Raw genomic sequence first — 15,402 nt, forward strand, 5'->3', positions numbered from 1 at the left:
TTTTTATTTTCAAAATACAAAGTATGAAACGTTTGACCATGTTTATCATAAATTTTGTTCTCTTATATTTTTTTGTTTTAATTGATAATTGATTATTTAAATCTTATTAAATTTGGTTTGTGTATAAAATGTTTTTAAAGCATACGGAAAAATAAAAAATTTGTGATAGAGAAGAAAATTTTAAACTCACTTTATATATTTTTTATTTTTTTTAAATGAAACTCTTTTTTTTAATGAAAATTCACATGTATTAAAACGATGGAAGTGACAATGACAAATTATTTTTCGAAAAGCCCACAAAAGCCCGAAAAGCCCTATAGCCCTATAAGGGCCGGGCCGGGCTTTGAATTCTAGGCCCAAATTATTTTCGGGCCGGGCAGGGCCGGACTCAAATATTTACGGGCTTAGCGGGTTTGGGCCGGGCCGGGCCGGGCCAGCCCGAATTGACACCCCTACAAATACTCCCCAATACAGTTAGCATTTGGACGAGAACCAAATATTTCTCATTTAAGAATTTTTGGTTGCGCTGTATATGTGCCAATTGCACGTCTCCAACGTACAAAGATGAGACCCCAAAGAAGGTTAGGGATATGTTGGTTGTGACTCTCCATCAATTATACGATACCTAGAACCGCAAACTGGTGACGTATATTTGGCACATTTTGCTGATTGCCACTTTGATGAAAAAGTATTCCCAGTTCTAGGGGGAGAAAATAAACAAGTAGGAAAGAATATCAAATGGTGTGTACCATCTTTGCTACACCTTGATCCCCCTACAAAACAGTCGGAATTAGAGGTCCGTCGAATTATGCATTTACAAAGCATCGCAAATAAACTACCCGATGTTTTTGCAGACACCAAATTGGTTACAAAATCACATATACCGGCTGCAAATGCTCATGTTCGTGTAGAAATACCACATGAACGTGGAGTAGAAGATAATACACGAGAGTCTAAAATACGCTTGAAGCGTGGTAGACCTATTGGTTCTAAGGATAAGAATCCTAGAAAACGAAAGGATGCAGAAAAACAAAATCATTCCAATATAGCAGAGAAGTTGAAAGAAATGAACAACGAGGTCGATGATAATGTCGAACATCATGATTCTGAAGAAAGTCATGAGATTTCTATTAATTACATTCATAATAGAAAAATATGGAATCGAAACAAAGTGAATGGTGTTGATGTTTTTTTCTCATACTTTGTTTCGAAGGAAATAAATGAAGAGAGTGATGACCCTGAACCAAAATCTATCTCGGAATGTCAAAAAAGACATGATTGGATAAAATGGAATCACCCCTGAAACTGTGAAACCAGTTGGGTACAAATGGGTTTTTGTCCGGAAACGAAATGAGAAAAAAGAAGTTATGAGATATAAGGCTTGTCTAGTAGCTCAAGGCTTTTATCAAAGACCTGAGATCGATTATGAAGAAACATATTCTCCTGTTATGGATGCAATCACATTTAGATTTTTGATGAGTCTTGCGGCTAATCAAAATCTAGAGATGCGTCTAATGGACGTTGTTACTGCATACTTATACGGATCTTTGGACACTGATATCTATATGAGAATCCCTAAAGGATTTAAAATGCAAGAACCATTAAGTTCTAAACCTAAAGATTTATGTGCAATAAAATTGCAAAGATCATTATACGGTTTAAAACAGTCTGGACGCATGTGGTATAATCGTCTCAGTGAACATACAACTAAAGAAGGATATGTAAACAATCCTATATGCCCATGTGTTTTCGTCAATAAAACAACATCTGAATTTGTTATCATTGCCGTATATGTTGATGACCTAAATATTATTGGGACTAAAGAAGAAATACAAAAGGCATCTGATTATTTAAAAGGAGAATTTGAGATGAAAGATCTCGGACAGACAAAATATTGTCTTGGCCTACAAATTAAGCATTCACAAAAGGGTATATTTGTACACCAGTCTACATATACGAAAAGAGTGTTAAAGCGATTCAACATGGACAAAGCAACTCCACTTAGCACTCCTATGGTCGTCAGATCACTTAATGTTGAAAATGATCATTTTCGACCACATGAAGAAAATGAGAAGATACTTGGCCCTAAAGTGTCATATCTAAGCGCAATTGGAGCACTTATGTATCTTGCTAATTGTACTCGGCCTGATATATCATTTTCTGTTAATATTTTGGCAAGGTTCAGTTCATCTCCTATGCAAAGACATTGGAATGAGATCAAACATATCTTTCGCTATCTCCAAGGAACGATCGATTTAGGATTATTTTATCCTAAGAATACTAATGGAGAAATGGTTGGCTTTGCAGATGCAAGATATTTATCAGACCCCATAAAGCTCGATCACAAACACGGTACGCTTCACGATTGGAGGAACCGCTATATCATGGCGATCCCAGAAACAAACACTTGTAGCCACTTCCTCGAACCATGCTGAAATAATTGCTCTTCATGAAGCAAGCAAAGAATGTGTTTGGCTCAGATCAATAAGTAAACACATCCTATCGAGTAGTGGGATCAACGTCAACTCAAAACCGACCATCTTATACGAAGACAATGCAGCATGTGTTGCTTAAACAAAGGAAGGATACATCAAAAGTGATCGAACCAAACATATTCCACCGAAGTTCTTCTCATATACCCAAGAACTCGAGAAAAATAAAAAAATTGAAGTAAGATATGTTCGATCTTGTGACAATGCTGCGGATCTCTTTACGAAGTCATTACCCACTACGACATTCAGAAAACATGTTTACAACATTGGAATGCGTCATCAGCAAGACCTGTAACGATCGTCTATTCGAGGGGGAGCTTCTAAGTTGTACTCTTTTTGCTTTACTATGGTTTTTCCCACTGGATTTTTCTATTAAGGTTTTTAATGAGGCAACATGATGCTGGTTTCCAAGGGGGAATGTTACAAAGTCAAGAATTTGCGTATACAAGTTAATGTGGAGCCCATCATATTCTTACTGTATTATTTGTCTGATTTTTGTTCTATATAAAGCATGTAATGCATTGCGATCAGATTGTCCCTTTCGAACCTAATAACATCAACCTCTCTTCTTTGGTATACTACTTCTTCCTCTCATTTATTACGATTCTTATTCTTTCTTATTCTTCGTATGCTCTTTCTCATATTTACAGAACATGATCAAACAAATAAACACTTCATATATACGAAACACAAATAAAACAATATATAATATAATTATAACAATATTGAAGTTTTAACGACACACGGTACCAACTTAACAGGAAGAATACAATAACAAACAGTTCAGATAAAGTTTAATAAGTTTAAACGAGTTGACACTCAAAAGACAATAGAGAAGTAGAAACCGAAAGGGTACAAGTGATGGGGTACACAAACCTTACACATATGTATACGGTATGTGACGTGAATGGCAGGTTTAAAACTGGGATCGTCTTCGGTCTTCAACCCCAGCGACGAATCTCTTTGAGGGTTTCCTGGAGACTGGAACTGGCCACCGTGTGGTTAACTTTCCTGAACCCGGCACCATAGACCGGTGAGCCATCTGTTTCTATCTTATTCTTCAAAAATTCCACCAGCTTTCTCTCGAAACCCGCGCACTCTCTTTTCTTTGATGCGTCAGTGGAGGCGTATGTCTGAGACTCCAACCACATGTGGCCGAGCACTTGGCATATTCCTTCTTCCAGAACTTTGTTCAGATTCGTATATCCTGTAACCAAAACCAAACACACTTGTGAGACCTCACCATCTTTTTCCTTGCTGGGGAATGATCAATCATCCTTAATAGAAATTGGGTGTGCTTTACCATTGAGTCTAAGATAAGCATGCATCATCTCGTGAGCCAATATATATCCAGTTAGTAACCTGTGTTTCCAAGAGATTTGATTTAGTTTATTTGCGCAAGACCCCTTCCAAGGATGAGATGAGTACAAAAGATCATAGTACCTAGGAAGTCCATATAAGACGAGAATTGCAGTGACCTCGCACTCACTAACAACCATTTGGGATTCAGTAACCAGGCCTATTGGCTGCTTGTTCTGCCCCATCGGTGGCCTTTCTGAGACCTGTGCATAACAGAATTAAAAGTGCAATCTAGTTGAAGTCTCTAAGAGTACCAACTTGATCTTTTATAATGTCTTACACTCGTGACAATCTGGTTTTCACTCAGGCAAATACCTCTGATTACCACCCCATGCTGAGAGTCCTGCTTGTGTAAGCACTTTACAACACATGTGAGTGAGTGAGTGAGTGAGAGAGAGAGAGGAGAGATGGAACTTTAAGTTAGAAAATGTACTCACAATCTTCTCTTTTTCCTCAGCTTTTTTCAGCGCTTCTTTCTCCACCAAAAGAAGATGAAATTCTTTCTCAATCTTCATGTTTAAGCCTTCAAAGAATTCACGGATTTCAAAGTGCAGAGGCTGGACTTCATAAGTATCCATAACTGCAGATTCCATACATTCTAGACATAGCCATCGACCATCACCGAGCATTACATAATTCATTCCCATAGGCTGCAAAGAAAAGAAAAGATCCTAAGAAGTCAAACTTGAGGACTTTAGTTTCCTTCTCTTTTTCCGCATCCCCTTTAACCGTGTTTTGCTTTTTAAGAGGTAAACTCACCTCTAACCTCTCGCAACTGCAACACTTGGGAGTTCCATCAGATTCATGAGCAGGGCATTACTTACCCTCCCAGAAATGATGTTGTTGGAGTTTTTTCACCTAAAAGAATACAGTAACAGTAAACATTCAATCCTCACCGTGAAAATCACCAAACAGGGATCCATAACTTGTGAATACCTTCACTTTCTCTTCGCAGACATAGCAGTACCGGTTAAAGCAGCTTTTGTGAAACTTGCCTCTTGAGTTTGAAACCTGAAGAGTTAGTTGTTATCAAGAATTTATGTTCTCTATCAAATAATACAAATGGCGAATGGAAAATCAACTACCAAGCAAATTCCAAAGGGAGTTTTTTCGTACATGGTTTTTAACCTCGTGGATAGCAATTGGTATGTGACAAGCATCACAACAGAAACATTCACGATGCCAAAGAACACCCAAGACATTCACAGGTCTTTCATGTGCAATCTCAGAGTCGCAACCGTTACATATGCTACTACAAGTGAAAAAAAAAATTACTTAACCAGGTCATGACGAACTTAATTCGAGACAAGGAACTGGACAACATTATATCAACAGAGCGTATATATATATCTTTTTATATAAAGCTTGGTTCTACAAATTTGCTAATCAACATGATGGCGACACATAAAAATTTTTCTTATTATATAAAGCTTGGTTCTTCAAAGTTGTTAATTAACATGATCGCAACACATAGTAATTATATAATAAGATTGTGACAATTATTAATCTATCTCATAATTAAAAATATATATACTGTATTATTTAATCGTAATTTTCTTTTTTAAATTTCTAATCAAAAGATAATTGCAAAAGATTATTTTGCATAATTATTTTTCTTCTAATATTGTGACATGTGTTTAAATATATAATTATTAAAAATATATATAATATATAATAAGATAATAAAAATAAATTTTGAAAAAACTACTTTAAAAATTATTTAATAGTAAAAACGATTTTTAAAAAATATTTAGTATTAATGTTTTTAGAAATTTTCCTTTTTCAAAATCCTAAAAAAAAATAGATTTGAAAAAAAATTATTTAATATAATCCTAAAAACGATTTTTTTTTCTAAAATTTTAATGAAAATATAATTATAAAAGATTATATTGAACGTTGAAGATTATATTGAACTTGGTTCTTCAAAATTGCTAATTAACATGATTGTGACACATGGTAGTTATATATTAAAAATTTGATATGTGTTAAACTATATCATAATAAAAAATATATATACTAAAATAATAAAAGCAATTTTTCTTAAAAATTAATTATAAATATTATTTAATATTCTTATTCTTATTATTATTATTATTTTTCATTATAATGTTTGTTTTAAAATATCCTAAAGATAAAGAATTATAAAAGATAAACATTAACTTTTAAGAAAAAAATGTTAAACAAAAACGAATTGTAAAATCCTACAAGTACAATAAATTATTTAATAAAAACATGAAGAAAAACTAACTTTAAAATAAATAATATTACTTTTTTAAAAGAAATCAAAAGAAAATTGTAAAAGTACTCTTATTATTTTCTTATAAGTAAATAACTTTCTTTCTTAATAGATAATTGTATGTTAAAAAATTATGACAAAAAACCGCTACAAATATTTCACATCTATATTTAGGTTTAAGCTTCCACATATTATTTTTACAAAACACAATAGTATTTACATGAAAAGTATTACCTGAATATTTTCTTTTAATTTCTTGATACAACGCAACTTTTTATTATCCTTATTACATCTTATGATGCTAGCATAACTGATGTTATTGTCGTACACATAGAAATTATATAATAAGATTGTGACAAGTGTTAATCTATCTCATAATTAAAAAAAAAAAAGACATTCACAGACTCATATTGACTCTGTAAACCAAATCGGTAACTCCACATCCATGTGAACGACGAAAGACGGTTTTTTCCTAGCACTGCGTGCTAAGCTATCCTTTGAAAATATATATACTAAGATATTAACAAAAATGAATTTTATTTAAAATCTTATTATATATATTATTTAATAGTAATTTTTTTTTTTTTAAATCCTAATCAATAGACAATTGCAAAAAAAATTTAATAGATAATTGTATGTTAAAAAATTATGACAAAAAATAGTTACAAATATTTCACATCTATATTTATGTTTAAGCTTCCACATATTATTTTTACAAAACAAAATAGTATTTACATGAAAAGTATTACCTGAATATTTTCTTTAATTTCTTGATACAACTCAATTTTTTATTATCCTTATTAAATCTTATGATGCTAACATAACTTTTAATTTTGATGTTATTGTCGTACATGAGTATGTGTGAATATGATAAATTTGTGTTTTTATGTATAAGACCAAATATATAAATAATCAAACAGAATTTTTCTATTAAAATTAAAATAGTTTTATAAAATTCTAAGAGAAATAAAATAATTAATTTCCTTTTTAAAAGTCTAAATAAATAAAAACGTAAAGTAATTTTATTTTTCTTATAATGAACTAACTTTAATTTTTAATAATTTTGTGTTAAAAATATAAATCAAAATTAACTTCAAATATTTCATCTGATTTGATTGTGATATGTGTCAATTAAAAAATTAGATTGTGAATGTGTCAATAAAAGCTTCCATTACGTGAAAATAACTTCTTATTTTCCTAAAATCTTAAATAAAAGAGATTTCTAAAAGAAATTTTTTTTCTAATCTTAACCAATTAAGAATTTTTTTTTTAAATCGTGACCAGAGAGAGTTGTAAAATTTTATTTAATAATAATTTTTACTTCAAAAATTTAATGATAAACATGATAGTAACAATTATTCAATTAACAAGAAAAATTGTAAAAATATTAATGATATTGAAAAAAACGAATTTTGAAAATTGCAACTTTTAAAATAGTTAATATTAACTGGAAATAGTTACTTGATAGAAATTTTATTTTTTAAATCCTAGACAAAATATAATTGTAAAAGATTATGTAATATTAATTTCCTTTTCTAAAATCCTACAAAACTGTAAAAGAATATTTGATAGTTGTTTTCTTTTTTTATAAAAAAAATCCTAAACAAAAGAAATTTGTATAATATTTTTAAGTGCTAACCAAAAGAGAATTGTAAAAATTTATTTGATATTATTTTCAAGAGAGTGTTTGATGATGAACATGATACTAAAAAATATTTAATTAACAAAAAAAGTGTAAAATTAGTATTGATACGAATTGTAAAAATAGCAATTTTAAAAAATATTTATTAATAACTAAAAATATTTATTTGATAGCAATATATTTTTTCTTAAATTCTAAAGAGCATATAATTGTAATAGGTTATATGACAATAAATTCAATAATTTACCTTTTCTAAAATCTTAAACAAAATTGTAAAAGAGTATTTAATATTATTTTTATGTTTTAATTGTAAATAAAAAGGAGATTTAGAAAATATAATGTTTTCTTTTTTAAAAAAAAAATCTTACCAAAATAAAATTTTAAAGACTTATTTAATAAAAAATTAAATTAGTACATAAGAGCATGTATAATGTTGTCATTGATTTGATTGGTGTATTTAACTTTAATTTCTTTTTACTTTTCATTTCTTATTTCAAATTGTGTTCAGTTTAAATGTTTATGTATAGTATTTTCTCTAATCCTTAGTATAAAGTTTATAATAACTCATCTATGCACCATGATTATAAAATACAAATATTACCTTAAACTTATGTGTGAATACGGGTTTTAATTATAAAATAAATCTTAAACAACATATGCAAAAAACAATCATAATACTATAATAAAATGATTTATTATTTATGGTTTTTATTAAATTAAAACATCAAACAAAACTCGTTACAACGCAACGGGTTCATATCTTGATATATATATTCCTTAGTTTCCCAGTTGGGAAAGTTTCAAGTAAAAGGAACAGTCATCTACTAAGAGCATGATTATCGGGGTTTCTTAGGGTGGGGTTCTTATATTCCGTTAAGAACTCATCCTAAGAAACTCCCACTAATCATGCTCTCTAAGTCGACGGCGAAGCATAAATGAGTCAGCACTTTTGTCACCTCGGAACAGAATAAGGTTGTAAGACACATTTCCTAGTACATAAACTTATTACCTGCAAGGAGGGTTCGCTGCAGGTAATAGATAATTGCACCCGCCCCCTATCTGAATCCTCGCAAAGTCAAAAGGAAATGATTGAATTTATTCTTGCATCATCAATAAAATTGAAGGTTAAATGAAATGTTTGATTTCTTATTTGATAATATAATGAATACTAGCTATTTAGAAAATCAATGAATTGACCTGAACGGCTGAACCTCATTTTTTTCAGTAATAACATGTTTGGGACTTGAACTAACACTTTATATGTGCACAGAACAGAGCCAATACCTTCAGGAGAATATCGTTACGCTTAGCGCACGTTAGACAATTGGGATGAGGTGTGCAGTCCATGAAAAGGTTCTTGACATCTTCATCGATCAAGGGTTCCAAAGAAAAAGTAGGACCAAAACGCAGGAACTCGAACCGAGAAGTCACCAAAATCTTGTAATCTGGTAACTGAATCAGAAACGTATCAAGCAAGGACTCATCCTCAGGCCAAACATCATCCAAAACCAACAAAATAGGCCCATTCTCCCCGAGTTGCTGAAGCAATTGTTGGATGCAGATCTTTGCATCCATGTTGTCCTCAAAGTCCTTTGCTTCACGACCTGTGTACTGGAGAAACCTCTGGACGATGAGACTTACGTTGGGGGGTTTCGACACAGTGATAAAGAAGATCTGCTTAAACTTTCCTGCCAAAGCAAAAAAAATCTACATGAGAAACAAAGACCACATGATATTCTTCCAGTACACAGTGAAAACGAAGACTCTGTGTGTACCTTTAACATCCGCATCATGGCAGAGCTTTGAGACCAACATGGTCTTCCCGCAGGCAGAAGGAGCAGAAACCACGACAGTAACCACATGGTCTTCAAGAAGCATCTTCTTTAGCTCCCTCAATGGCCGGAGCAACCAAAATATAGTAACTGTTTCGGGCTGCGGTACTACAAAAAGCTCCGCAGATCCCTTAACGGTATCACTCAATATGTCAATTTTCGTACTCAAGCTTGACATGGAATGCAACTGGTACTTGTACTGGATCAGCTGAAAATCTTGCTGAAAAAACTTAAGAAAATCCTGATTGATTTCTTTGATTTTCCTGGTATACCAAGCTTTGATTTTCCTGGTACAGCCTGTACCACTGGACGCGTGAGCACTTACTAACCATGTCCTCGGCTCTTTTCATCGTTTCGAACAGAAAATTTAGTTCACCCTCAGATGGGCCCGATCCTTGTGACATCGAATCGATCTTGTTGATAATCGGTACCAGTCTCTGCATGATTGATAAGAGATCTCTGGAGATGGGTTTGAAGTCCTTCACTTTCATGACCTCTTCCATCAGCAGATTAAAAATAACAGAAACAGGAGCTCCCAGAGCAGCACCTCCAAGCAAAGAGGCCACATCCGAGATCGGCATGGCATGGAGGTGGCCTTCCTGTTTCTTCCTCTTCCTTGGACGACTGGATATTCCGCGTGAACAGAACAGTGTATGATGATCGGGTCAACATAAGAAAAAGAAAAACAAGAGCTCAGGAAATCACTTTATACAATACGCAAGTAGACAATGGTCCAAACAAACTAGAAGACCAATAGAAACCAAGTTGAACACCCAATAATATTTATAATTATTAATTTCTAATTTTTAATTTAAACTTTTTTAAACTTTTAAAATTACACTTTTTCTCGAAAATTACAAAACTACTTTTTCAAAAAAATTAACAGAAAAATCACGTTTTCCGGCAAAAACCGAGAAACTACGTTTTTCCGCCAAAATCGAGAAATCATTTTTTTCCACCAAAACCGTGAAATTATATTTTCTGCAAAACCGAAAAATCACATTTTCCCGTCAAAACAGAAAAAATCATGTTTTCCCGCCGAAACCGAAAAATTACGTTTTCCCGCCAAAACTGAAAAATTAGATTTTCCGCGAAAACCGGAAATCACGTTTTTCCGCCGAAACCGAAAAATCACGTTTTCCCGCCAAAACCGAAAAATTATATTTTTCGTAAAAACCGGAAAATCATGTTTTCCACCGAAACCGTGAAATCATGTTTTCCACCGAAACCGTGAAATCATGTTTTTCCGCCGAAACCGAGAAATCATGTTTTTCCGCCAAAACCGAGAAATTATATTTTCTGCAAAAACCAGAAAATCATGTTTTTCACCAAAACCGTGAAATCACGTTTTCTTGTAAAATTAAAAAAATAATGTTTTCTTGAAACAAAATCGGAAATTACGTTGTCCCGCCAAAACAGAGAAATTATATTTTCCGCAAAAACTGAAAAATCATGTTTTTTCGCCAAAACAGTAAAATCATGTTTTCTTATAAATTAAAAAATATGTTTTCCCGAATAAAAAAGCAGAAATTACGGTTTCCTGTCCAAACCGTAAAATTATATTTTCCCATCAAAATTTTGAAATTAAGTTTTTCCGCCAAAATTATTAATTTTCTCGTCAAAATATTGAAGTTACTAAAATTGTGAAATTACGTTTTCCGCTAAAATTGTAAAACTATATTTTTGTCAAAATCATGAAAATATATTTTTAGCAAACCTATGGATACCCGTTCTCCATTTGATCTTTGTCCAATTGGACCATTGACCAATTGGTCTATTGTCCAATTAGCCCATGGACGGCTGCCCGGTTGACACCTCTGTACGCAAGTGGGTGTCACTCTCATGGGGACTGCTTTTGACACGCTGAAGCTCTCTTCATTCTTGAAGCGAAATTTCCCGGTAGATGCCTTGTGTCGACTCTTCTTCACTCTGTATGCCCAAGAAAGTACAAAACTTAAATAATTAATTTTTAATTATCAGAATCTGGAAGTATATACAGTAGTCGATTTGATGATAGCAGACGAGATGAAATGCGCAGCACCGAAACCCAAGATTTTGGGAGATTCAAACTCTCACACTGGTGGACAAGCATAAAGTAAATATTTGAATTAATAATAAATAATTTACACTTATAAAATAATAATTTTAAAGATAAATTTAAAAACATAACTAATTATAGATTTATTTGATAAAACTAAAACAATAAAAATTTGATAACATTTATTTGATTAAACTAAAAAATATATATAAGTTAATGTTTACACAATTTACACAAGAAAGTTATTTTGCTTTATATATGTTATCCAAAATTAACGGATGACTAACACCTTTGACGGTCAATATATATAGAAGCACGATTTTAAGAGTTCATGTAGTATTTTTGAATTTTTGTTTAGTTTGGTATAGAATATGCAATACTAAAAGTTCGGGAATGAAAATGCACGATGCATTAAAGTTCATGTAGTATATTTGAATTTTTTGTTTAGTTCAATATGAAATATGTACTACTACAAAGTTCAGAAATGAATAGGCACGACAGACAAATTTCATGTTGAAATAACCCATTTTCAGTATTAACATGATCTCCGTACATCACAAAAAAAAAATGACTTGAGAGAGCACTTACTTTAGTTTCAAAAGTGGATGGATCTCCCGCGACAGTTTAAATCCGACAAGGATACTGTTGACTAACGCAAAATCCTAGAAAGGTTGAAAAATAGTTTACACACAGCAACATAGCCATTTCACACGAAGCAGCACAAATCCCAGAAAGAAAAAAAAAAACACCAGGGAAGGAAAAGCAGAATTAAAAAGGGGTACTTGGTGATGGTTTGAAAGCGTGAGTCTGTATATATTTGTAGGGCTCTGGTAATGCATGTGTCAACGCGTCGTAGTGGGATGATTCAAAACTCTGAATCTGGGATTGTCTTCAACCCCGGTGAATAATCTCGAGGGTTTCCTTAGAGGCTAGAATTGCTCACCATCTTATTAGAAAATCATGTAAAAATTAGTTAATTGACCCATATTAATACATATTATGTTAGCGCGAGGTGACAAAAAACAAGTGCAGAAAGTAAAACACACAAAATTTGTTAACGGGGTTCGTTTCCTACATCCCTGTGACCTCGTCCAGATTTCATTGACTTAGAACAAGGAGTAACCTACAATTGCTATATGATACAACACACACACTAGTGTTTACCACTCTTTTCTAAGTAGCAATCTACAAAGATTAGGAATCAAGCACGCATGCATAGATCACCATCTGGTTCACCGGAGCACATTGTCTTCTACAGCTACAATCTTCACAGATCTCTTCAATGAAACCGCCTTTGCTAAACTCCCCCTGAATCTAGGCTTCAATCTTCCACTTCTCAGAAATACTTCACCAAGTACGTCAGCACCCAACGTACACCAGTGACACCATAAGCTTGATCACCCAAGCACACACATAGCTCATCACGAGCTACATACGATGGTTAACTCCACCACACAAAGCGCCAACTTAAACGCCACCAAACTAAGTCCACATCAGACTCCATCAGACAATGCTTTAGAATCTCCTTCGACACCAAGCAGTAACACACACCAAGGAAACATCTCTCTCTCTTCTCTGAGGTCTGCTTTCTCATAAGGCACATCTTTCCTTATATAGTAGACAAGATCTTGCCCTCCACGTTTTAAACTTGCTCTCCAAGTCTTCCAAATACACATATGACAACTTCCATTTCCGTTTAAGCAACTTTCTTTTTCTTGTAAAGGTAAACCTCCCCTCGAAGCAAAACCTTTTTGCTTAATGGAAATCGTCGATATATCTTCAAACATATATTCTCTTTCCTTTTCCAAACTTAGCAAGCTCACGCACATCACAAAACTGGAACTCCTATTCAGCTCCATCTTCATGACACACGCCTGTACTATCTCTTGTAGTACTTCACGAACTGATACAGATCAACTCAGCAGACTGCATCTTCATATTATTTATGAACTGACCCTCCTAAAATTTTCTTTTGGCTCCGCCACTGACCGTAGACCGGTGAATCATCTGTTTCTATCTGATTCTTGCAAAAATCCACCAGTTTCTTCTCAAAATCAGAGCATGCACCTGTCTTCGATGCAGTAGCAGCTGGAGTGTGGGAAGAAGATGCTTCAGTAGCATCAACAGGGGCGTATGCCTGAGAGTCCAATCACATGTGCCCTAGCACTTGGCATATTCCTTCTTCAATAATGGTGTTCAGATTCCTATATCCTGTAATCAAACCAAAACACACACTTGAGAGACTTTTCTGGTCAATCATCCATCCTCTTAGTATATATTGGGTGTTTTTTTAACCAATACGTACAATTGAGTCTAAGATAAGCATGCATCATCTCGTGAGCCAGATATATCCTGTCATTAACCTGTTTGTGTGTGAACATAGATTTCATTGAGTCTATTGGGGCAAGACATTGCTAAAATGGGAGATGAGGTGGTGGAAGACATACCTAGGGAGTCCATATAGGATGAGAATTGCAGTGACCTCACAGTCACTAACAACCCTTTGAGACTCTGTAACCATGTCAATTAGCTGGTTGTGCGGTCCCATTCTTTGGGCTTTTTGATACCATCCATGTCAATTTCTCGGAAGATGCCATGTGTCTTCACTGTGAGGGAAGTTTTATCACATTCTTGCCACGCAATTTCTTGGAAGTTGGCCTTTTTGATACCATCCATGTCAATTAGCTCTGTTCATTCTTGCCACGCAATTTCTCACAAGCTGCTCTGTCTTCAATTAGCTGGTTGTGAGGGAAGTTGCCCAAAAAAGTTAAAGAGAAAAAGGGAAGTTTTACCACGTTTTCAAATTATCAGAATATGGCAATGCCAACACCAAAAAAAAAATCCCTTTTGGAGCTCCGGTGTCTTCACTTCTCTTCCTCTTCTTTGGGCAATTGGGTATTCCGCGTGAACATAACAAATCCCGGGGACTGCTTTTGACGCGCTGAAGCTCCCTTCCTTCTTTGCCGCGCAATTTTTTTTTTTCCCAAATTGTTTTATTAAGAGCACAAGCACGGGCCAAGCCCAAATGCAAAACCAACAAACAGAAGGCCCGCGATAACGCCGGGCTACAAACATACAAAGGCCTAAGCCCAGAACTACTAAATGGGCATAAAGCCCAAAACCCACACCGCAACACTTAACGGGCCAAAGGCCCAACACTTAAACCAGACGACCTCGGCGTAAGAACGCCTCCATCGTCGCCTGAACATACCACCGCAGCTTCACTGCTCTGGAGCTTGCAAAACGTCGAGCCTCCACCAAATCCATTATGTTCTTGTATCACGGTTTTCCTGTCGGAGAGTTTCGTCTCACTTCGAGACTTCACCCGACGAAACCAAATCTTAACACTTAAAAAGAACACAGGAGAAACCCCGATCCATAAACGGATCACAAACCCGAGAAACCGAAAACGAGAAAACTAAAGCCGACGAGGTAAAACTATGTTAGTCTTCACCTCCCGGAGTCTGGAGCCAGCGACAACGGAGCTGTGGAAGCCTCCGCCTCCCAATTTCCCCGCGCAATTTCCCCGAAGAAATTTTAAAAAATAATTTTATTTTGAAATTATCAGAATCTGGTATTAGCACCCTATATAGTCGATTTCGGCCGAAAGTTCTTTGAAACCAATGGTCGAACACTTTGATGTTTATCAGATAAGAAATCAACACCAAACAACAAGGCTTGACAGTGTGAACATGTAAACGTAGAACTATTACAACACAACCCTCCCCAAAAGACACTTCCTTTAGTTTCAAAAAGGGAATAATAGATCTGCGAGATTTCAAATCGGACGAAGATACTGTTGG

General features: G+C 34.2%; 1 protein-coding gene across 1 annotated transcript; it reads right to left on the minus strand.

The window, feature by feature from the left end:
* Positions 1 to 3,173: 3,173 nt before the first annotated feature.
* Positions 3,174 to 10,244, minus strand: LOC106301379 (protein DA1-related 5). Its single transcript, XM_013737759.1, is given in 11 exon segments — positions 3,174 to 3,699; positions 3,796 to 3,854; positions 3,936 to 4,054; positions 4,132 to 4,194; positions 4,289 to 4,501; positions 4,611 to 4,709; positions 4,788 to 4,862; positions 4,968 to 5,103; positions 8,739 to 8,788; positions 9,014 to 9,417; positions 9,505 to 10,244. Coding segments are annotated over 11 exon segments (1,719 nt in total). The 5' UTR covers positions 9,740 to 10,244; the 3' UTR covers positions 3,174 to 3,433.
* Between the last annotated feature and the right edge of the window lie 5,158 nt (positions 10,245 to 15,402).

The sequence above is a fragment of the Brassica oleracea genome, chromosome C7 (assembly GCF_000695525.1).
Source record: "Brassica oleracea var. oleracea cultivar TO1000 chromosome C7, BOL, whole genome shotgun sequence".
Taxonomy (NCBI): domain Eukaryota; kingdom Viridiplantae; phylum Streptophyta; class Magnoliopsida; order Brassicales; family Brassicaceae; genus Brassica; species Brassica oleracea.